Source organism: Trichoderma citrinoviride (assembly GCF_003025115.1).
Source record: "Trichoderma citrinoviride strain TUCIM 6016 unplaced genomic scaffold BBK36scaffold_7, whole genome shotgun sequence".
Taxonomy (NCBI): domain Eukaryota; kingdom Fungi; phylum Ascomycota; class Sordariomycetes; order Hypocreales; family Hypocreaceae; genus Trichoderma; species Trichoderma citrinoviride.
This window is the reverse complement of record NW_020194715.1, coordinates 1,453,617-1,476,651: the sequence shown is the minus strand read 5'-3', so window position 1 is coordinate 1,476,651 and position 23,035 is coordinate 1,453,617. Positions and strand designations below refer to the sequence as shown.

The window sequence follows — 23,035 nt, the reverse complement described above, 5'->3', positions numbered from 1 at the left end:
TGAGCTTCCAGTCGTCAGTCGTCACGTCCAGTGTAAGGTACATGTAGTTGCCAAGTCACCTGTACTGCGCAAAGAAGCCTCGACGCCGCCAGCTGGAGGCTTCAATTTGTCTGTTTGCCCAGGGCAGCCAGCCACCAGCCTTCCAGCTCAAGCCCCGGCTCCCGACGACTGACAGTACCCGCCGTCTACACGCAGCACCCGCACCCGCACCGCCAGATGCCTGCCCCGGTCCAGGTACCTCTGCAGTCCACCCTGTCCGGCGCCACGCCCCCGCCAGGCCTCGACCAGTCTCGATTCCAGTGCAAAAGGACTCAGTCGAGTTTCGTTTCAGCTTTTTTTGCCTCTGTGGCGCTGCGAATTGGAATCTTGGCCTCCATTCAACTTACAGCTGACAAGCCGTCGACGTCGATGTTTATCTTGAACCTGGAACTTATCTGGTTTATCGCGCGTACCCTATACCTACCTGCCTACTCTCTCACCCATCATTTACACGACTCGACCAATCATCAACCAGCAGCTTCGAGATCAGGCCATTCTTGTCCAAGGCCTCATGGCAGCTCGTGACGCCGCAGAGTCCATGGACTTACCCGGCTTTGGCCCATCACCAGACACAGCCATGTGCTGCCATCTTCCAGCCTCGGAAGTATAAACAGTACCTGGGCAGTATATCACTCATTGCATCTCCCCTGTTCCATCAAGAGAGCATCTGAGCGCCTCTTCCCTGCCACCAAGATGACAGAATCAAGGAAAACACCACGAATCCAACAGATGCAGGACATCGGGCATCGTGTGTGACCTACATCACGAGCCCATATGCAGTGCGCCGTGCCACAAAACGTCGAATATCAAAGAATCGCATGCATACAACTCGAGCATGTTCTCATACACACGCGAAACTCCATCCCATAAGGCTGCCACTTTCACTCTCATGTCAACACAACACAATGCTGCTCTCGTCAGCTCGCCCGTCACGCAGCCTCTCTCCTCGTGGCGCTTGGCTCACCCCAGCTTTCCCAGCCGGCTTCCTCTGAGACAATACTCTTTTCTTTCTAAGACACACTACCGCGAGGCTCTACACGCACGCCCTCAGCTTTTCTTTTCCCTCCCTTCTCTTCCAACATAGCAATGTGTCTCTCTTTTCAGGCACTAAAACCCCACGCATGCAGCCGCTCCAAGAATGACACAGATTCTAGATACTAGTAGTACTAGTTCGCACACAAGGTCTTCGGCGAGACATTTGCTGCCTCTTTATTTTTTGCCCTTGTCTCTCTTGAAGCCCTGGAACCATCAAAGAGCTCGATGGCACTGCATTCCAGGCCGATAGACACAGGCCCTGAAAACCCAGTCACCGTGCTTTGTCATTTGTAAATCGCGATTGCTGCGTCTTGGTGCTGCTGACTGCAGTAGGCTAATAGGATGCATAGATGTGGTCCTATTCCGTCTGTATAGGTATGAATCCATCCATATCCTCCCGGGACATAGATACAAGTCCAGCCTTTTCGTCTTTTCTCAAGTTTTCTATTCTCCCTTTGCCCAGGGGGACAGCACTGAGCGCTGGGACCACAGCCGTAGTAGTACATAGTACTACTAGTACTATCCTCTCATGTCTCTGGTCAGAAACATCTATATTTGGAAGCGGAATTGAGCGAGCATGCCAGCGAGATGCGAGACAAAGAGAAGAAAAAGAAAGGAATTCCGCAAATAGAACTGCCACAGGTGTTGAGATCGATCGGATTCATCAATGGCTCGAGCTTCTTTTATGGCAACCTCAAAAAGTAAAACTATTGACTCGGTTTTCCAATCCTCTCTTGCAGCTGCATCCGTCCCGACAAAGATCCCCTGCCATTTTCCCAACCCTGCCATCAAATACTTTGCATACAGCGTACGTGTACATACACACCAAATTCCTTGGTTCTTTGCTGACTGCATACTTACCAGATGGTACCTATCATCATGCCTTATTACCAAGGTATTGTCATACAATATCCATCTCCTTTACAACTCGACCATCGAATCCAGAGGAAACGAACATGCCATCTTTTACTTCTCTCGTGCGAAGCGCTCCGTCAATAGTCCACATATGTCATTTCCCCTGCCTCGAACCCACGCCGCTTGGCAACATGGGTAGCATCGCCTACAACAGGGATCAACCGCTCATATGCATTCACAGCATATAGTAGACTACATGTCATATTGAAAAAGACAAGCCACGGGGAATGGCTATTCTACCCGAATGGCAACCTGCAGCAGCCTCGGCTGACTTTTTCCTCAAAAATCACCGGTGCTCAAACCACCATTTACCAGAAAGGACAGAGTCTGTATGTAAAGTAAAGACGACACCAAACTCCCCTTGTCCCGACTTTTCAGCCCAAATGACACATCAACACCATCCCTGCCTCATTCTCGCCTTGACTCGTGCACTGCACACAAGCAGGCGACCAGATCGCCTCCATCTTGTCGTGTCTCCATCACACGTCCAGACGACTCCTCATGATCGTTCTACGACATCTTCGTATGTAGTAATACTCCGTAAACAACCCCATCTCCGCTCTTCTTCTTCTTCTCCTCCTCCTCCCCGGACCCGCAGCCCCCAACCAGAAGACGCATCAAACCCCTCCGACTAACCAACCACATCGCCACCATCTCATCCCCCCCATCCGTCCGTCTAAAGCGGGAGGTTAATATCACATGGCTTCTCTGCGTGCAATGGGACGCGACGCTATTTCTGCGACTTCACCTCCAGAGTGTGGGGTTGAAGAAAATATATACTACTTGCTTGCATCTGCACCTCTTTGTGTGTCTCTACGCGGACTTCAAGCCTTGTGCATGTCTGTTACAACACAGAGTGCGGCGGGTAAACACATCCGTCTCCCAATTCAGAGTCCACCTTCAAGCCAGAAGAAGAAATAATACTATAAACAGTCCCCAATCAGACATACATAGGACATCACCCATCGAATATATAGTACATGTGTACAGAGGCAACTCCCCCTCGCCATCAAAACTGCTAGGGCGCCCCCCCATTCACACGCATATCTGCATCACCAGACCAGGGGTGCGTCGATTCTCTTCCCATCAGCCCATACAACATCGCTCCATGTCCATGGCCTTGTTTTTTACCCCCGTCCCTGCCCCTCTCCTCACGCGATACGTGGTAGTGGTCCTTTATTCCTACTTTGTCGGCGCCATCACCACGTTTCCCTACAGTACATGTAGGTAGCTTGTAGTAATACTGTACATACTACAGGCAGTGATATGCATCCTGGTGCATGTGCGTTTTGTAAATGGGGGGCATCCTCCCTCTCCGTGCGGGGGAAAGACGGTTGGGAACTCGCCTTTTCTCACGAGTCATTCACCCAGATTACGATATCCAACGCATGACGAGAAACAAAAAGATCCAATAGCAGACCGTAAGACCAGAATTTGTGAGGGCATCGCATCTGAAGCGGCACACAACGTGGCAAATCAGTCCCAGACAGAGAAAAAAGTCATGCTCGCACTTCTTTTTTTCCACGTCCTCGTGCTAAAAGTAGAGAAAAGCTGCGTCGTTTACCCTGGAGTTGCGCTATCGAGCCCTGATGGGAAGACCTGACCCCAAATCGACCACGAGGCAAGATTGAAGCCCCGTCCATGAAGGGTTACGGTAAGGCTGGTGTGCCTCACACTAAAAGTTGTGGAGGATTCAAACATGAACTTGGACTGATGGGATCCCGTAACGAAACATGACCGATCCATGTAAGCAATAGTTGGCATGCGAAGCACAGAAACTTACTCGAGAGTACATACATACTACATTATACACACCAAAATATCGGCAAACCCAACACATTCGCCCGTTTATTGCCCTACCGTACGGAGAAATGACAAGCAACAGCGCAACGTGGCCCGGGAGCCAATCGCTCTCTCTTCGTCCCGAGCTGCATCTTCTTCGCCAATCTCTCTCCTCTGATCACCGCGGGGGGGGGGGGTTGCTGACCTGCCGAAACGGAGCTGCGTCCATCTCGTATCCCCTGTACGGAGAACGAACTGGAAGTTGTAATACTGTACGAGGTTGGCGGTGCTACCGTATTCCTGCTGCTCCTACTGCAACACTGCGAAGTCGACGAAGGAACCATCCTACATGATGTGCAATTCAGTCCTTGCTTCTGTCCTTGTTATTACGAGTATCATCAACCCTCGATATTATACAGGGCTTGATTCACATTTTCGATCGCCTCACTTACACAAGATCCCATACAAATCTCTTCCTTCTAATCCCCCAAGTCCAAAACCAATCCGCTTCACCACTCATCACCGTCCATCCGCCGTTCGCCCCAACCCCGTCCACGCGAGGGGTTCTCGCTGAACCGTGAAACTATGAATCTTCCCGTGCACTGAACCTTTCCCACCAGACGGCTTGCCCGAATAGCATCCAAGCCCGACTGTCCTTCCCCGGATATGTCCGTCTCTAGAGGCCTCCCGTATCCGAGCAGGTGTCTTGTTCGTATTGGCTGAGAATGTCCGAGCTTCCATGTCATTATCTTGATATGAGTGATTGCATCCGTAGGCTAAAGCACATGCTTTGCCAAAAGGTAGGCAACTTTTGCAAATGATCCATCAATGCGCAACATGATCCCCATTCGTCATACCTTCTAATCATCCTCTGAAGCACGTCCCAGCCTCACCTCGAACCTTTGGACTCCTGCAGGAAGGGCTGATTTAGAGTCGCGCGCTTGTACCACTCAATAATAAAGGCACCGAGGAAATGATACAGGCTTGACGAGACTCGAGGGATCATGACGTGACGCCGAGGTGGATTACGTGAAAGGAGAAGCACAAGTGAGAGACGAGGCTGAACTATGTAACAATGTCAATAGTTAATCCTGCAGACTAGACTATGAGAATCATTCTAAGCTCTGCCAAGCCCTAAAAGCCCGTCTGTGTCGTTATCACGGCCTATCAAGTCAAGAGTTTTGAGACCTGTATACCGTTCCAAATAGCACCAATATTTCCATTAACAACTACACTGGAATCACCATCTCCGCTGCCAAGTCGTAAGAATCATATACGCATGTCAATCCCAAGACAAAAACCCCTAGCGAATACTAGAAAGGTACCTAATCGAGAAACGTAACCCCGTCTCCTCACTTCTTAAACACCGCAGCGCCAACCCTCTCAATCTCCTTCCCCTCTGTCGTGTCTCTCCCCGCCGCCTCTAGCAATTTCTCATACGCCGCTGCATCTTTCAGCTTGACAGCCTCCTCCGCCGCCTTGACTCGCATCCCGCACTTCTCATACATGGTAATCGTCTCCCCGGGCTCCAGGCCCGTACACTTGGGTATAAACACTGCTGCCAACCGCGGATTGCCCGCTTGCAGCGTGAGATTGAAAAAGGGCTGCCGGATGAACACACATATTAGCCGGCTGTTTCGTTGTTTGACACGCCATACGCCCCGAATCTCACACTCCCGCCATGTGGTTCGGATCGCTAAGATATGACAAGTAAGAAAACTTAAAAAACTTACCGCCCATCCGATCGGACTCTTCTTAGCCTTTGCGATATCCTCAATCTCACCCCATTCGCGCTTTGCGACAAGTGCCCGAAGCCTATCGACACGGCAAGGGGCACAACGCCCGCCGCCAGTCAGCCGCCATGTCCCGTTGTCCCGGTATATCAGGTAGCAAAGGAAGGGTTCGGAACAAGGAATATCACGACTTACCTAATCCACCAGACAACCTTTTCCGGCACTTTGAAGTCGCTCTGGATCTTCTTGGCCTTTCCGTAATAGCCCAGTCGAATGAGCTTGAATATCGTCTCGTTGACGCTCAGTCCCAAGAAGGAATCCGTCAGATCGCGATCGAGCGCCTCTTGTGCGCGAAGGAGCTGCGTCGTCTCCTTGAGCACGTGAACTTCTGCCGCATGCTCCTTGGACTCGGAGAGGAGTTTGGCCGCGAGTGCTAGCTTGTCCGACGCAGTGCGAGCGTCCGGCTGGCGAAGCGACTCGCGGATGAAGACGTTGGCGCCGTCAACTCGCCTATCGTCCTGGTAATACAGGTCCTTGAGGAGGGTGTTATCTCCTTCTCGCTGAGCCGCCGATTCCACCAAAGCCGTTGCTGTTGGTCGCACATTGATTACGCGGAAGAAGGACGCCAGCGGCAGTTTCTTCTTGAGCTTTGTGAGAACAAAAAGAATGAGGTCGGTGTCCCCGCTTTCGATGGCTTTGTCCAGGGCCAGTTCGTCCTCCTCCATGTCAAGTAGAAGAGGCACCTGCCTTCCTCCCCGAGGCTCGTGATTCAGCAGCTCCGTGGCCAAACGGCTTCGTCCTTCGTGATACGCAGCTCGTGCAATCTCTTCAAACGATATACCGGGCTTGCCGGAGAGCCTCTCGACGACCAGTCGACAGATGGTATCGTCATCCTGGGCACCCACGCGGACCTTTGTAGAAGCCCAGCTGACATAGATGCGGTCCGTCGGCAGTTTCAGGTACCCGGCAATCTTCAGTGCCAGCAAGTATTCGTGCCGCTGAATGAGGCGTTGAATGAGCCGCTCGGGCGTCAGCCTTTGATACTGCTCAAACGACAGCGGCATTCCGATCTCGTAGCTCCGCACGGCATTGAGAACCCGCAGGGTCTCGCACATGTCGACAAACTCGTCGCTGTTGTAAATGTCGAGCACCGACTTGCCAAAGGACGCAGCCTTGAGTAGTCGCTTCTGCCACTGTGGATTGAACTCTCGGCCGGCGGCATTAACGCATGTGTCAACAGCTTCGGTCAGGTTGGGCCGAATGAGCTGAATGTAGTCGTCTGCTTTGGGAGATTGTAGCTCCAGCTGTCTCACGGCATCGAGCAAAATGGACGCGGGCGATGATTCCGAGGCAGCGCCAAATGCCTGAAGCGTGTCGTCAGGCACCCTCTCCAGAAACTCGCAGAAATCGTTTGTTATTAGCCTAGCACCGTCATGTTCTGTTTTTTCGTAAGCATGCATGTAACCATCTCGCATCCATTTCCAGTTGCCCTACCTGAAATAACATGCACTCGGGTGCTGTCGTAGATGTAAGATGAGGACTCATCACCAGGCCCAATGATGTGGACCTCATCCTCCCAAGCAATGATGGCATCGCTCCCACACCACTCCACGTACTTGGGAGGCGTGTTCGAGTTCGAGTTGTGCTCAAAGAGCCTCTCCTGGAAATCGCTCGATACGACGTGTGCTTTGCCATTCATGCCATACAGGTTGGCAAACCGCCCATCCGGCGAAACGCTAATGTGTGAGAATGGCCCGACATCTAGAAATCTGTCCTCGCAGTCGGTGGCATCGACTACATAGACGGTCGACCCCATGCTGAGCAAAACTTCGACGGAGCGAGACAGCGTGTGGTTGGGCGAGATAATGGCCCACGAATGGATCTCGCCGGCAGGCACAGGCGCGAGCAGCTTTGGCCGCGGCTCCGAGTAAGACGAGACCGTCACCAACGTGTTGTTCCCCAGCAGAGCCACCATTCCGGTGTCGTAGAACCTAATAATAGAAAAATCACCGTTTCAGCTCTCCTCTCTCTCTACTTTCTCTGCCTCGTCAAAGGCTGCTTGGCAGTTTCATTTACCGGCACGACTCAACCCCATAGTTATCCGCCCCGTTTCCCAGCGAGAAGTGACTAAAGTCGCCCTGCATGTCGTAGCAGCGCACGTTGCCGTCCGCCGCCACCACCAGCAGCGCCTCGTCCTCGGACCATCCCAGGCCCTTGATGGTGCCGCCGCTGTCCCAGGGGATGGAGCGCAGCTTCTTGCCTGCCAGGCTGTAGATGTCGATGGCCGGCTTCAACGGCTGGCCCGTCTTGTGCGCCTGCAGCTTCGTGTCGTCCCGCCACAGCGCCAGAGCGCCGGCGTAGGGCGCGCCCGTCACGATGAAGCCATCGAGGTCCAGGTCCTGGCCGAAGACGGCGGTATACTGCTCCGTCTTGCGGAACCACTTGTCGCCCACGCGCTCCCAGTCGGCTCTTGCGTGAAGCGTGTCCATGCTGCTGCTTATCTCATGTCATCTCATTTCCGACGGCGACGGCAAAGTTGAAGGCCCAAACGACGAGATTGAGAGGTGAATGAGTGACGAGCTGCTGGGCTGGAGGTTGGACAGGCCGGAGCTGGCCATAGCTTCATCCAATGAGAGCGCAGGCCATCCGTCGGCTAAACAAGGGACAAGACACGGCCCAACCTCTCCTGGGTACGTATCGCAACTTACATCATCAACTCATCCCTCTAATGACCTTACAAGGAACATCACAGCCCCCACCATTTGAAGGTCATCAACAGCCACATGCTCCATACGATACCCTCTCATCAACGCCTTATCTCATCTTTCAGCACTCATAGAATCTCAGGAGAAAACTCACAGCTTCCTTAATTCCAGGGTATCTTTCAGTGTCCCTCACATCGCTCCTCTTCGAAATGCCAAACTGGAGAGACGAATACCTCTCTTCCCTCCGGGAATCAGAGCTCAACAACCCCGTCAACATGGAGCTCGTCCAAGCCTGTTCGCCCTGCGCTCACTCACCCACTCCCTCCTTTCTTCCCGAACACTTCAAGCTGACTGCATCCTCCCCCAGGCTCACAAATGGCAGACCGCATCTCATCGCTAGAAGCCGAGAAATTCGCCCTGGAGTCGCAAATCGCTGGCCTAGGCACCAGCCGGACAAGATCACCCTCCCTCCAGCCCAACCAGGCAGCAGCATCCAACGACCCAGGCATCGCCCAGCTACGGCTCGATTTGGCCGAGGCTTTGCGTTCCAAGGGCGTGGCGGAGGTGCGGCTGCGGGCTGCGGAGGAGGAACTCGACAAGCTGCGTTTGAAAACGAAGCAGGACGCGCGGACCATCAAGGATCTCACTGCTGAACGATCACTTCTTGCCACCAAGGTGCATGACCGGGAATACGAGCTCAAAGAGAAACGAAAGCTGGTCGAGGTACTTGACCTTATGCGCTCAAACGAGATATCCTTTCCTTTTTTGATGGTACCCAGTAACTGACACGCACGCACAGCAAGTCCAGGATGAAATGATTGCACTGAACCTTCAACTCTCCATGGCCGAAAAGGAGAGAGACCGAGTCAAGCGGGAAAATAATGAGCTCGTCGATAGGTGGATGAAGCGCATGGCCCAAGAGGCCGACGCCATGAACCTCGCAAACGAGCCCACGTCAGGAAAGGGGCGGTAGAAGAAAGCATGGAACTAAATCACCCGGTTTCACTCATGGCGGTAAGGATGGTTTTCTCTCCATTTCTTGCATTTGTACTGTTATCTTTGTTTCATCTCATCATCTACAAACGCATTTGTCTCGCTGCCGAATGATCACGAATCGTTCAAACAAGGGTTATCCTCCATTGCCGGTCATCCAACAAGATTCAGCCCAGCGAAAGAAGAAACGGAAGAAAGAAAAATACCCATATCCATGTTCCCCATTTGTACTCAGTGGTTTATATTCTACAATACTCGAAATGTCGTGTTTATGCAGTGCTGATGAAGCTCTAATTAGTCTATTTCCGCGTGGAGATATAGTACTGCCCGCCGGCATTGGTCCAGCTGACGTAGCCCTCGGGGTACGTGCACTCCTCGACCTCGAGGATGGTGCTTCCGACGTCGTTGATGTTGTGGCTACTCTTGGAGTCAGCCACAAAAGATTTGAGCGAGATGATCTTGCATCCCGACTTGAGATCAAGGAACATGCGAATCAAGTCGTCGTTAAGCTGCGCAGTAAAGGCCTTGTTGTTGACAAGCACAACATCGGCCCGCTTCAGGGCGTCGTGAATCGAAGAGTTCTTGCGGAAGTCGCCGCGTTCAAGGTGCACCTCGCCGGGTTCCAGACCCCAAAGCAGGCACCGGGCGTGAAACTCCTTCTCTTGAGCCTCTGCCAGGTTGCAGGCGTTCTCCATCATCTCACAGCCCCAGCTCTCGCATCCGATTTCGAGAGCCGCCTGCAGAACAACGTTGCCCACGCCCGAGCCCAAATCGACAAACACTTGGTCCGATGTCATCTTGGTCTGGTCGACGAGGAGCTTGGTGATAAAGGGATGGAGAAGCTCGCCATAGACATAGTCCGTTCCGTTCTCGTACTTTGAGAGTAGTTCCACCTTGGGAGCCACTGTACGATCATAGATTTGGTCGAGAATGAAAGCAGCGAGGTGCGGCGGCAGTTCGTGCAGGTTGTCGAGATTCTTCGAGACGACGCCATCCTCGACCAAGGCGAGGAGCGTCTCATTGTACTCGCGTAGTGCGGCCTTGAAGCCCATCAGATCTTGGATGTTGCGATTCGAGGCCTTTTCGAGTCGCCGAATGAATCCGTTGTTCTGGTTGGTAAAGGGCTCTGCTTCGGCGTCGGTGAGATACGTCTCCGCAACCAGGCGCACTATGCGTATGCTCGCCTCCACGGCGTCGATCTTATCCTTGCCCCAAACGAGCTCGAACCTGTTTCCCTGTTAGGACGAAGAACATGCCTACTTGATGACTGGAACACAAAGACATTCAAATCAAGGAGAGGAACGAGGTGCCGAGCAGAAATGGAGATGGATCAGAACGTTAATGGGAAATGACTGACTTTTCGCGGCGCTGCAGAGTGGGATACTGGAGCTCTATTGCCACATCCTCCTTGGATGCTCCCATGATGGGAACGCACTTGTGCTCGAGCGAGGCAACGTCAACGGCATGGATGAACTGCAGCCTCTCATCCTTGCGCTCAAACGCTTTCGCGCTCTTCAGCTTGCGGTTCGAATCAACCGACTTGCTCTCGCTCGTGGCCTTGCGCTGGCGCTTGTGCGAATCCAAGTCCATCCATCCATCGTCTTCGGCGTCGCTGTCCTTGTCGAACTCGATGCGGTCGCTGGCGGGTGATCGGCGTTGTGACGCGCTGAGCGCCTTGCGTTTGCGCTGCAGGTCGAGGCGCCTCTCGTCCGCTGACGAGGGGTACGGCGAGCCGCTCTTTGCTCGAGACGACGCTGAAGAAACCGCTGAGGCTGAGGGGGCCTTGGGCGAGAGCCGGCGGGCGGGTGATGATCGCGCAGAGGAGGACAGCGACGGTCGAGCTGCGGGCTTGGGCTTCGGCTTCGGTGGCGCAGGACGCTCTATGGTGACCTTTTCGATGCGAATCTTGGGCGGGTCGACCTTGAACTTGTTGCCCTTTCCACTGAGGAGAGGCATGGTGACGGCATCAAACAGGCGGAACAGTCGAGAGCGCAAAGGTAAAGCAACGGACAGAAAAAGACAAAGTCCGAATTTGGTGGAGAGATCAGATCAGGCGGCTCGGCTCAGGGGTGTTGCTTTTTCAGCCGAGGGGCTCTGCCTAGCCGATCGGTTCTCGTGGAGAGACTGCCTTGGAGCCTTGGAGGTCGGGCGAATGGGCGGGCACGCGACGATGCGAGAGAGTGACAAAGAGCGAGTCGACGGGTTTATCACGGGACGCTTTGACAGGGTCGCGACAGGGCGATGACGGCAGCGGGTGGCGGGGGAGGCAAAAAGCCGTTTGAACGAGGGTGAACAAGGCCGATTTGAAAATAGAACAAATGAGTGGCGGTGCTTCGATTGAGAGGCTGGAAGACGACGGACTCCGGGAGTGAAACAAAAGTATTACAAGAGTTGGGGAGAGAGAGAGAGAAAGAGGAAGTATTCGATGATGAAAGGGAATGAGTCGAGAATAAATCCAGAAGAATATTAGCGTGAATAGAGAAACTAATGCTGCTTCACCAGAGTCAGTCGGCAGTAAGAAAATTGGAGGATCCGGAGAGGGAGAAGAAAAGAGGAAAAATTCGGATCGCGTCAAGCCACGGTCCCAAAACGACTCAGTCAGTGACTGAAGAGGTGGCAGGTGGTCTGGGAGGAAGCGCCTGCCGCTGGGTTGGCTGCGGTGGAAACAAGAAGCTTATGTCAACTTTTGGCTTGGGGAAGTTCCCAAAAGCTGAACCGGACTGTGGGAAGGAGCCCAGGCCATGGTTCTTACTGGCTCTCGCGGCCTTGGAGGATTGGATTGGATTGTCCTGTTCTTGCCTGCTTTTGAATTTAGCGGGCGAGTTTAGAGGGTGGACCGCGCTGCAGCCTGGGGGAAGGAGCAGGAGCAGGCACGCGCAAGCAGGGCAGGCACAAGCCGCAGAAATGGGCAGGTTTCGCAGCCTTTTGGGAAGTGGTTCCACTAAAAGTCGCCTCCGATTCGCGGCCTGGGCACGTGCCATTTGTGGGGTCGGATTTGCGATTTGGATTCCGTCGTTCGATCGTGATGTGATGTGATGACTTACCCTATAAGTTTCTCTCTTGATAGGGGTCGCTGCCGACAGCAAACGATGAGTGTACTATTACTGACAGCAATGGAGGCTCTTGGGGAAATCAGGGTGAAATATATACCCCTAGGGCAAAAGAATAATGCACATTAAAGAGACATGATGCCATATTCTAAGAATGTCCTCTCGATCCCATAGCACTACCAACTTACAACAACGCCTACCGCTTTGTTTGCTTGAACGACGCCCTCTTCCCTATGCGAATTCCGCACTACACACTGCATCTATCTCAACTTGCTTGCCTTTGAGATCACCGAGCTCACCTTCTTTGGAGCGTCCCGTGACCGTTATCTGCGTACGTGTCAACCCAGCCGGCTCCCGCTAATCGTCGTCCTTACCAACTCGAATCAGCGTCATGAAGCTGATCGCCTTTGAAACAAGTGCCCGGCGCCAGCTGTAGGGGAGAGACAATACTTCAACAAGAAGAATAACATCTTTTTCGACCCGTGAGCATTCGTGCTTGATATGTGGAAGTAGCACGACTGAAAGGCAGCGCAGTGATGGTTTCTTATATCAAATTAATGTAGAAATGCCTAGGCAAAACAAATGATGCTCTCTGCCAAATCCAATGATACCGGTCCCAAGACAGCCTATCCAGTCCCAAAACACATTTCTCCTCATAAACCAAATGACGTACAAACTCCGATGCAACGCTGAAAGCATTCAAAATGCCGATTCATGTTTGTTCTTTGTTGATGATGCCACAACTTGGCACATGGAAATGGACGTTGCCTCCAAAATAGGTGCTTCGCTGCTCCGGCTTGTTTGCGTCCTCGTCGTTTGCCCAGCTTTTCGTATAGTTTCCGCAGATGTTGCACGGTCCCTCTGGCGCTATGACAAAGCTTTCCTGGACCACCGATACTTCCACTTTGCGTCGTATACCCGAGGTCCGACAGCCCTCGACCATAATCTCTTCGACCGACATATCCGCCAGTTTGTCGTGTAAATCTGTCAGCTCAGGCGTGACGACGATGGTCGCTTCCGACTCGGCGAGGCTGGGTCGTCTGGTGGAGAAACGACTCGAACAGATATAGTCCTTGAAGCTAGTAGCATCGACATCTTTGATATGAGAGTAATCCTGGTAGGAAACCTCTGCAAAACCAACGGCCGCAACAAAGATGAAGATCTGCCAAATAGCCCAAGCCTCCGCACGTTGCTCTACATCGAGGTTGTGATCCTAGGTTGACCATCAGTTTTTCATATTCCCCAGCAACCAAGGAGTGGGGGGCAAACATACCGATGACAAAATGACAGCCCGTGCAATTGCGGCCCCCGTGGCAAGCAGGCCACAAACCGGCGCCGCAAACCACTGAAGCTTATCCCTCGTAGGCTTGCCTTCCCTGGCAGCGACAGATACAGCAGCGAATGCCAAGTACAAATTCGTGATGATGTCGAAGCCGAGACAAACCCATACCAGCACCGGCGAGGTAGCGGGCTGGCAATGCTGCCCCGGGTCCGAATACGTTGGCCACATGCGTGATAGTGGCCGGCAATGTTGAAAAAGAGCCATCATCGTTGCTGCCCACGTAACCATCAAGAAACCAAAGCCCAGATAGCGGTGGGTTTGTCGTCTACCAAATCGAGCTAATCGGCGTAGGATAATCGCAAGAAAGGCCGCCTTGAACGTCCACAACGCGGCCGAATAGCATAACCAGCTGTATAGATACAGCTTGGATCCAAGTTCTCTGAAACTACTCAGTTAGAACCTCGAGGACTCGAGTCCGCCAAATGATGGTTTACATTACCCCAGATGATATTCCAGTCCGGTCGACTGCGCTCCAGCTTGACCATTCATTACAGAGCGATTGCCTGTCCACTGTGTCTGCGTAGTCATAATGTACGCCCACATCACATTCAGCACAAACAAGATCTGGAGCCATTGTTAGGGCTTATCATGTATAAAGACGGATGAATACACAAAGCTTCAGGAAATGGTACTTACCATTCCCGCAACGACAAGCCCATCATCGAGGCCGAGGTCTTTCACTCCGAATTGCCGGCACCGCACGTATAATCGTCCGCCGATAGAGAACAGGGCAGCGCCAAGAAGAAGGAAGACTTGGATCGTCAGTGCTTCCGCTTTGTCCATGTCGTCCCGGTCCACTGGTATCGGCTCCAAGTCCCTGGCAAAGATCTTGTCGTTGGATATCATCGTCACCACGGAGTATCTGCACACGAGAGTGGAAGAAAGCAGCTGAAGTCGGTATGAGAGGTAGGAATAGCAATTTGCCACCGCACAGAGGATGAGGGGGTCCTCAGCTGTTATGAAGCCCAGGAATCAAGCCATCCAAAGATACAGAAGACAAGCTGCCCACTCTCCCCAGCTCTCCCCAGCTCTGTCTCGACCCACAACAAGGGAGAGCAGCGGCTCTTTTGTCCCCAGACCCCAGCTCTTGATGTCTCTCATCTGCATGCCCGGCATTGACGAGTCCATTGGCATTAGCAAAAGCCGCTGCAGGCATATCCCAAGTAATGGACCCTGCGCCCAGTTTCCCCCGCCTCAAGGACCCGGGGCCGGAGTACTTTGCGAGAACGCAGCAGGCTGCATGACTCGCCCGTCTCCTCTGCTCCGGACGCCCTCGGTTCCGCATGCTTTGACTCTCTGCTCAAGACATGGCAGTCTGTCCTGCGCACAGAGCTGAGGTGGCGTGCGAGAGGGGGGCAAAGCAAGGAGCTGTCAGTGCACAGCAGCTAGTAATTTGTCTCACGCCACCTCGAGCGCCAGGCGAAGCGGTTGGTCCAGGCTGGTCTTTCGTCCAGGGCTGAAGAGTGGATAGCCTAGTAACGCTCCGTTTTCCGTGGCTCCATTCTCGGAAGACAAGCCCAGGCATGCCCTTGCTTCAGGCCCTGTGTTCGGCTCATGCTGCGTGTGATATGCGGGGGATATCGCTCCAGGGCTGTCATCGAGGAAGAAGAGGCGGAGTGGCTAGCGCTGAGCCTGGCGGACAGGATGCTGCTGCTTTCCCATCGATCGATGCCTCAACAAACGAGGCAAGAAAAGCTCCGGGAATGTGACCCCCCCCAATTCGAGTCGCCGCTCTTGTCAGTCAATTCTCAACTTGAGCCAATGAGGCCTTGTCACACATGTGATGAAACGACAAGCAAGGGAGAGGGACAGAGATTGGTGATGGAGGCGTAAAAGAAAGACGCGCGAGTAAAACAAAAGGAAATTGGCGACAGATAAGAGTCTGGTGGCTGGACTAAGGACCACGGGCCGCTGTTGCCGCTGTTGGATTTGTTAGCTGTGTCTTACTTTTGCTGCAGGCAGGACCGATGCGAGGGACACGCTCAGCTAATCTGGAAGGTAAGGTAAAAATGATCTCTTCGTTTGAGTACGAAGTACCTCAGCCTCGCTGCGATTGTCCTCTAGCATTGCTACCTTATATGTATCTGCTTCAACCTCTGCCTACCTTACTGGCTACTAACCTGTCTACAGAACGACAGAGCATATAAAGATGACCACACCTTTCTGCAGTATCTACAAACTCGGGATGCTGGCAAGCCAGATAGCCGCTTCTGAGGCAATAGAGCAAGGTAGGGTACGGAGTAGGACCCGAGACCGTCCAACCGCATCAGTCGCTGCAAATCATAGTCCGATCCATCACTCACTCAGTCGACCAGTCAAATCATTCAATCACATGCATTCAATCAGCCACAGGCAGTATCTGGGACATGCATAATAAATTGCATCCCAAATTGCATCTCTTCGCACTGCCACTCCAGCCATCACGGCCTTAACCAACACCTGCCATGGATACAAAAGCCTGATTCGAGACTCTGATCAACCGCCCCCGTCAAAGCCAAGCGGAGGCGCTGATGCCCGGCTCGGCGAATTACTCGCACCCCCAGCACAATACGATGCGATGCGAGAGGAAAGAAGACGATTGGCCGGGCATCAGAAGAGCACACTATCGGTCCACAACTCTCACCGGATCCAAGGTCTTTGGCCCTTCAAGTCCTCGCCATCAGGGATATCCCGGTTTCCCCAGAGTCAGCAGCACCGAGGCACATGCTGTTCTTGTCTGCCCGTTCACCGAGGCCCCGTATACTCCTCACGATTAGCAAAGCTCGTGATCACAATTGAAGAAGTGGCAAACTATTTACGGTCAGGATAGGACTGCTCTAGACCCCGGAGGCAACTGGCTGTTTCGTCGATCGGCCGCCGGCTTGCTGGCGAGATCCGCTGGGTGGTGGAGTCGGCTACCAAGCAGTGGGATACTAGATCGCCTTTGTGCGTCCAATGACTTTTGCTCCGACAGATGCTTCTCGGCACTCGCTGCTGCTCCCCGTGCTAGTGGCTGTTTAGCCGTGGAGTAGTCCTGGACTAGGAAACCACAGGTCGAGACGGCTGGCAAGCTGAATCTCCAGGCGAGGTCGATCAATGCAAGGTGAGCCGAGAGGGAGAGAAAGACAGCTGAGTGTCTAAGTACTCGTTCAATTGGCTATACGGAGTACCAAATGTCGGAAATGGCTGTCTGCCGGCTCTGACCCGCCACTCTTCGCTCCTCTACCTCTTGAGCGTCTTCTGCTTCTCCGCATCTCTGGCCACAGTCCTACCCTCCACCAGCAAGCCCTTCTTCTTTCTCACGCCATCCATGTACCTCTTCGCTACATTTTCCTTATCGGCCAATTCTCCGAGGTCCTCCAAGTCGTCCTCGGTAAACGGCACCCAGAACGGATCTTCGTCCAGGATCTCGAACCCGGCAAAGATGAGCTGCGGCTGCGCCGCCCCGCTCGTCCGCTTGCGCATCTCGTCCGCGAACCCAAAACTCTCCGCCACGGGCAGCATAGCTTGGATGGTGAAGAACGGTGTGCCCTCCTTCATCTCCTCAGCCACCACACGGCCCCGGCGACGGGTCAGCACGTCGTACACTCGGCCCAGGACTTCGGTAGACGTCTGAATTTCGAGCGTGTACATGGCAAGCATGAGTCTCGGAGACCAGTCAAGGAAGCCTGCGCGCATGGCCGACTGAAAGGCCTTGATGACCTCTCCTGTGAGCCTGCCCAGCTTATCACGGGCGGACGTGTCGTCCTCTGAAAGGCTCAGCGACACGTCCTCGACGAAGACGGCAACTCCCTGCATGGGTTCGTTACACAGCTGACCCTGTGCCGTCCCCAGCTGGAAAGCATACGTCAACTTGTCGGAGAGATGGCTGGGATGGAGCTTCTCGGCAGAATCGGCAGATGCCGCCTCGGTTGCCTTGACCGTGGAGAAGACCTTGGGAAGAATGCCGTCCTTGGTGGCATCAATGAGGAGGTTGGGACCTGTCCGCCTCGGTCCAAATGCTGCGATTCGATCTACCACGCCTTTCCATGCTTCGCGGCCCTTTCCGGTCTCCAACTCTTTCTGCAGCTGTGTCTTGAGTTCCTCGGCAGACATGGCCGTGGCAGCAGTAAGCTCCGTGTCAGCCTCTATGGCTTCCCCGTTCTCTTCTCCACGTGCTTCCTCTGCCGCCTTGCGGACGTTGTGCAGGCGCTTGATAGCATCACTGTTCTTGAGCAGAAATTCTGTAACATTCGCGGGCAATGGCTGCACACGAATGGTCATGTTGACCTGCTTCGAGCTCGTAGAGGTAACGACAGTTCCACGACCGAGCTCCTTGTTCGCGGGAGGGCGCATCTCTTCTGCCTTGACGATTGTCTCTCTGTAAGGCACGATGGGAGCGCCGGCCTGGATATCGCATCGCGCGAATCGTTCCTTCAGATCCAACAGACATCTCTCGAGATGAAGCTCGCCGGCAGTAAGCAAAACGTGTTCTCCACTGGCAAATTGCTCGTATTCCGCACACGGGTCGCTCTGCACAAGCAGATGCAAGCCTTGAATCATCTTATCCAGGTCGGCAGGGTTGACGGGCTCAAGTGCAACGCGAACAATGGGCTTCCCAGCCAAGCTGATGCCTGCCAAGTTGACGGCGCCTTCAAGCTTACTGCAGAGGGTTCCCGATTTGAGAATCTTGCCATCCAAGCCTCCAATGCCGAAGACGACACCAGCCGGCACACTGCTGAGTGCCTCGAGACTCCTTCCCATGAGCATGTATAATGACTTGACGGTGATCTGCTGAGGCTCAGGGTCCGCGTGAGGATTGGCCGGTGACCACTTGGGAGGGATGACATATAGTGTGTCTCCCACGGAGAGAGTTCCTGAAAAAATTCTTGCAAAGCCAATCAAATGCTCGGGGTCGACCTTTTCCTCCTCGGCCGCAGGCTTTACATCATCGAGATCGACAGCCTCCAATGCATCGGTCAAGCTGGCTACTCCATCTTGACTGTTGGCAGCAGCCAATGCGGCGGCAGCTGCACGCTTCTGTCGGGCCAATTCTCTCGCCTCTTCTCCAGACATTTGGCCAGTGGGCCGCTTGTTTTCGGGAAGCTCGCTTTCGGGAACGGACACCATCTTGCTGACGTATGCGACGACAGGGGCTGACTTGTCCGTCTTGAAGGAGACTATGGCTTCCCTGATGGTTTTGTCCACGAAGCTGGAGTCAGGAGACTCGTCGATAACGGAGGGTAGTCGCTCGGCCTGCGCTACCGGAGGTGACGGTAGTGACTCGATAACAGAGACCAGCAGAGCAGTCGATAGAGGCAGCCATGAAGAGAATACCGTAGTCAGGAGAAGCCTAGGATCTCTTGCCCGGAGGATGTGAGGGGCAATGGTGACGTTGAGCGACTTTGTGACCTTTTCGAGGAGGGCTGGGTCTCCTTTGCCTCCATCAGCGCCAATAGTAGCCCTGTAAACGGTCCAAACCGGCTCGAGAACCAGCTGGACGAACATGGGCTTGAGATTGCGGCCTTTGAGGTGTTTCTGCCCGAGCACCTTTTTGGTCTTGGGATCCAAGTAGAAGTTACCCCACAGGCATTTCTCCATGATGCCTCGCTTGATGCCCAGCTTCTTCTCGTACAGAACCGCAAACTGCCTGCAGGTAAACGCCCAGCCATCAATGGCACTGCTGAAGATGACGTTGTTCTTCTCGGGCGCGAAATACAAATCCTCGTCGTCAAGCTCCTCGAACTGCAAATCGGAAACTTCTGAAGTAGTATCGCTTACAGACGCCTTGCTTGCGGCTGCAGCATTGACGCGCTCTTCCATCTTGACTCGCCAGTTGAGATCCTCCTCCATTCGCTCGCCCTGGAAAAAGCTTCCCAGCACGGCATTGACCTGCTCCAGGAGTTTGCTGAGATGGACGTATGCCTCCTGAGGGGTCATCTTGAGCTCGGTGATGAGCCTGTCGATTTTGTTGATGACGAGCAGCGGCTTGAGCTTTTCGATCCAGCTCTGTCGCAGGACGGTCACGGTCTGACTGCAAACCCCCTCGACAGCGTCCACCAGGACAACGGCGCCGTCGCATAGTCGAGAAGCGGTCGACACTTCGCTGCTGAAGTCGATGTGGCCCGGCGAATCGATCAGGTTGATGAGATACTCCTTGGGCTCGGGAGCAGCATCAGGAGCAGATCGCCTCAGCATGGAGAAGTAGAGTGAGATGGCGGACGATTCCATGGTGATGCCTCGGGTCTGCTCGTCCGGCCTGGAGTCGAGGTAGCGGATCTTGCCGGCGAGTTTGGGCGAGATGATGCCGTTGGTGGCCAGGAGGGCGTCTGTGAGTGAGGTTTTGCCGTGGTCGACGTGGGCCAGGATGCAGATCTGGATGGATTTTGTCAATGGGCAGGACTCGATATGAGGTGGGTGATGCATGTTGTGTGTACTCACATTCCGGACATCTTGGGATTGCTTCTGCAAGCTGGCCAGCTTTTCCGGTGTTACGAGCGGCATATTGGGAAGATTGTGAATGTGAGATGGATGAGAAACGGACGGTAGATGGTGAAAAAGAGATGGCGAGATGTGAATACGAGTGTGATTGTTTCGTTTTGCTCGTTGATGGTCGTTGCCTGTCCCTTGTCAAATCTTATAAGAGGGATAAGAGAAGGATCAGTGAACAAACGCCACGCCCAGATCGCCCTTCTAGCGGCAACAGAGACTTCTTCTTTGTCAAAACCCTAGAGAAGTAAACACTATGACACGCAGGGTTCAGGGGGCGATGGTTATAATGCGTCACCAAGCCCAGCTTATGACTCTTTTCGGGATGACTGGAAAGGTGTTGCTGCAGCGTTGCAGTCCACAAACGTCCACAGTTGCTTATTAATGCAGTTGTAGCTTGCCCACGATATCCAACTTTGACGTCAAAGAAGCCTCGAAGCCAGAAAACTTGCCTTTATACTGAATCTGTAAGCTTTCGCATTCAAACTGACCAACCCATATAAATTTTTTTCCGCGTCCATCTTTCTACAGTCAGCTCTTGCTGCCCCTCAGTCTTTGTTGACCCCTCCGTGTCATCGTCTTTCTGCAAGGTTCCCCCGTACCCGGTACCTTGTACCAGCTGCCCCGCCTCGAAATCTCTTACGCTCCTATCAGAGCATTTTTCGCTTAGCTGCATATACCATGCACCAAAGCAGCATCCACACCATCGCTTGTCCCCCCATGCACATAGCGATGCACCAAGCCCTAACAAGTCACGAAGGGGAAAATTCGTGACAGCCTCAAGCCCCTCCCCGCAAGGCAAAAAAATCATTCCGCTGCCCCCCTCCCCCCCCAGCAGCCCGCGACAAGACCTCACCCAGACGGAACGGGCGGTCAAATCTCACAATATGAACGGAGGGCCTCCAGCCCGCGCGATTGCCGACGACAGCGACGTCGAGGAGGAAGCCCTGGTGGCCGAGTACAAGGAGCATGTGCAGTACGAGGATGGCGACGAGCTCAGCCAGACGACGTCGCTCAACATGGCCCAGCAGACCGACGACATCCAGTCCCGCCTCCTGTCGGCCGCTCAGCCGCTCGACTTCTCGGCGCCTCTCGAGGTCAAGTTCCAGAGCTACGACTCGTACTGCAGCTTGTTCCACTACATTTTGAACTCGGACGGCCCTGTTGACCTCGAGCCCCCTTCTGTGCGTGCGGCCCCGCGCGAATAGCATTGCTTGTGCTGTTTGGTTGCCCCAATTGCTTGTCATGTCGTGGCTAACGCTTTTTGTTGCATTTAGTACTACTGGGCTTGGGACGTCATCGATGAATTCATCTACCAGTTCAACTCCTTCAGCTCCTACCGAAGCCGGATCGCGAGACAGGCCAACAACGAGGAGGAGATCCAGATTCTGCGCGAAAACCCCAACACGTGGGGCTGCTACAGCGTGCTCAACGTGCTCTACTCGCTCATCCAGCGATCCCAGATCACCGAGCAGCTGGGAGCCATGAAGCGCAACGAGGACCCCATGGCGGTCGCCGGCGAGTACGGATCCAAGAACCTGTACCGCATGCTGGGGTACTTCTCCATCATCGGCCTCCTGCGGGTGCACTGCCTGCTGGGAGACTTTGCCCTGGCGCTCAAGACGCTGGATGACATTGAGCTCAACAAGAAGGCCATGTTTGCCCGCGTCATGGCTGCGCACTTCACGACGTACTACTACGTCGGCTTTTCGTACATGATGATGCACCGATACGCCGATGCCATCCGCATGTTCAGCCACATCTTGGTCTACGTGTCGCGGACCAAGAACTTCCAGAAGAACGCGCAGTTCGACTCCATCACCAAGAAGAACGAGCAGATGTATGCTCTGATCGCCATCTGCGTGGCCTTCCACCCCACCAGGCTGGACGACACCATCCATAGCGCCCTGCGGGAGAAGTACGGCGACCAGCTGCTTAAGATGCAGCGCGGCGGCCCCGAGTCGCTGCCCATCTTCGAGGAGCTGTTCCGCAGCGCCTGCCCCAAGTTCATCTCCCCCATCCCGCCGGACTTTGACAACCCCGAGGCCAACATCGACCCCGTGGAGCACCACCTGTCCATCTTCATGGACGAGGTCAAGACCAACATGTACAGCCCGACCATCAAGTCGTACCTCCGCCTCTACACCACCATGGACCTGACCAAGCTGGCCGGCTTCCTCGAGGTGAAGCCCGACGAGCTCCGATCCTGGCTCCTGGTCACCAAGCAGCGCACCAAGCAGCTGCGATGGAACGACCAGGGTCTCCTGGACGGCGAGCTGGTCAACGTCAGCGACCTCGACTATGCTCTGCAAGGAGTACGTGTACCCCTCCCCACTCTCTATAAGTTGCAGTATCTTGGGTTTTGGTCTCTTTGCTAACACGTTTGTCTGCTACAGGACCTCATTCACATCTCAGAGGCCAAGGTCGGCCGAAAGCTGGTAGACTGGTACCTTCGCAACCTGTCCCGCACCTACAACTAGGTTCACAGACAGAACATGTCGAAATACTACTACTGCCCCGGGTGCCAGGTAGGCGCTGGCACACACACGAAAAAAAGAATTCCGTGACCATGCGTGGCAAAACGGGTAATGTCGGAGGTAGGCTTGGGGGCAGGTATACTGGATCAACTGGCCGGTTGCATGGCTATGGCGTCACGGAGTTGGTTGGAACTCGTATGAGGGCACGAGGATTTACTCGATAGGTGGCCCTGGGGGGATACAAACAAAACTCTTTTTATTAGAGGAAGAAGGATCTTTGTGTAGAGCTGCTCATAATGTTAGCTGTGGATTACGTCTGAAAAATAAAAAGAAAGAGGGATTTTTTTTTTCTCAAAGTTGGTCAGAAATGATATACATTTGGTGAGGGAGCCAGCCGAATCCCGACTGAGTTCCGAGGCGAGGAGACGAAGGCAAGGAAAAAAAGGCCTGGGGAAAGGGGGATATCCATCGTGACTGCAACGTTATCAAGTGGACGATGGCCTCATCACATCGGCAC

General features: G+C 53.8%; 5 protein-coding genes across 5 annotated transcripts; 2 read left to right on the top strand and 3 right to left on the bottom strand.

Moving 5' to 3' along the window:
• Window positions 1-8,418: 8,418 nt before the first annotated feature.
• On the top strand, window positions 8,419-9,182 carry BBK36DRAFT_1169106 (autophagy protein 16; the record flags this gene model as incomplete). The annotated part of the gene is made up of 3 exons (XM_024895268.1): window positions 8,419-8,503; window positions 8,577-8,932; window positions 9,009-9,182. The coding sequence occupies 3 exons, from the start codon at window positions 8,419-8,421 to the stop codon at window positions 9,180-9,182; spliced, it is 615 nt and encodes a 204-aa protein (XP_024749836.1).
• A 319-nt stretch (window positions 9,183-9,501) lies between these two features.
• On the bottom strand, window positions 9,502-10,792 carry BBK36DRAFT_1118456 (DOT1-domain-containing protein; the record flags this gene model as incomplete). The annotated part of the gene is made up of 2 exons (XM_024890478.1): window positions 9,502-10,429; window positions 10,560-10,792. 2 exons carry the CDS (start codon window positions 10,790-10,792, stop codon window positions 9,502-9,504), a joined length of 1,161 nt encoding a protein of 386 aa, XP_024749835.1.
• A 2,172-nt stretch (window positions 10,793-12,964) lies between these two features.
• On the bottom strand, window positions 12,965-14,377 carry BBK36DRAFT_1201440 (hypothetical protein; the record flags this gene model as incomplete). Its single annotated transcript, XM_024897171.1, has 5 exons — window positions 12,965-13,465; window positions 13,526-13,806; window positions 13,956-13,957; window positions 14,034-14,158; window positions 14,231-14,377. 5 exons carry the CDS (start codon window positions 14,375-14,377, stop codon window positions 12,965-12,967), a joined length of 1,056 nt encoding a protein of 351 aa, XP_024749834.1.
• A 2,418-nt stretch (window positions 14,378-16,795) lies between these two features.
• Window positions 16,796-20,056, bottom strand: BBK36DRAFT_1159545 (P-loop containing nucleoside triphosphate hydrolase protein; the record flags this gene model as incomplete). Its single annotated transcript, XM_024894208.1, has 2 exons — window positions 16,796-19,927; window positions 19,994-20,056. The coding sequence occupies 2 exons, from the start codon at window positions 20,054-20,056 to the stop codon at window positions 16,796-16,798; spliced, it is 3,195 nt and encodes a 1,064-aa protein (XP_024749833.1).
• An 872-nt stretch (window positions 20,057-20,928) lies between these two features.
• On the top strand, window positions 20,929-22,521 carry BBK36DRAFT_1207592 (hypothetical protein; the record flags this gene model as incomplete). Its single annotated transcript, XM_024897421.1, has 3 exons — window positions 20,929-21,225; window positions 21,319-22,356; window positions 22,438-22,521. The coding sequence occupies 3 exons, from the start codon at window positions 20,929-20,931 to the stop codon at window positions 22,519-22,521; spliced, it is 1,419 nt and encodes a 472-aa protein (XP_024749832.1).
• Window positions 22,522-23,035: the final 514 nt, after the last annotated feature.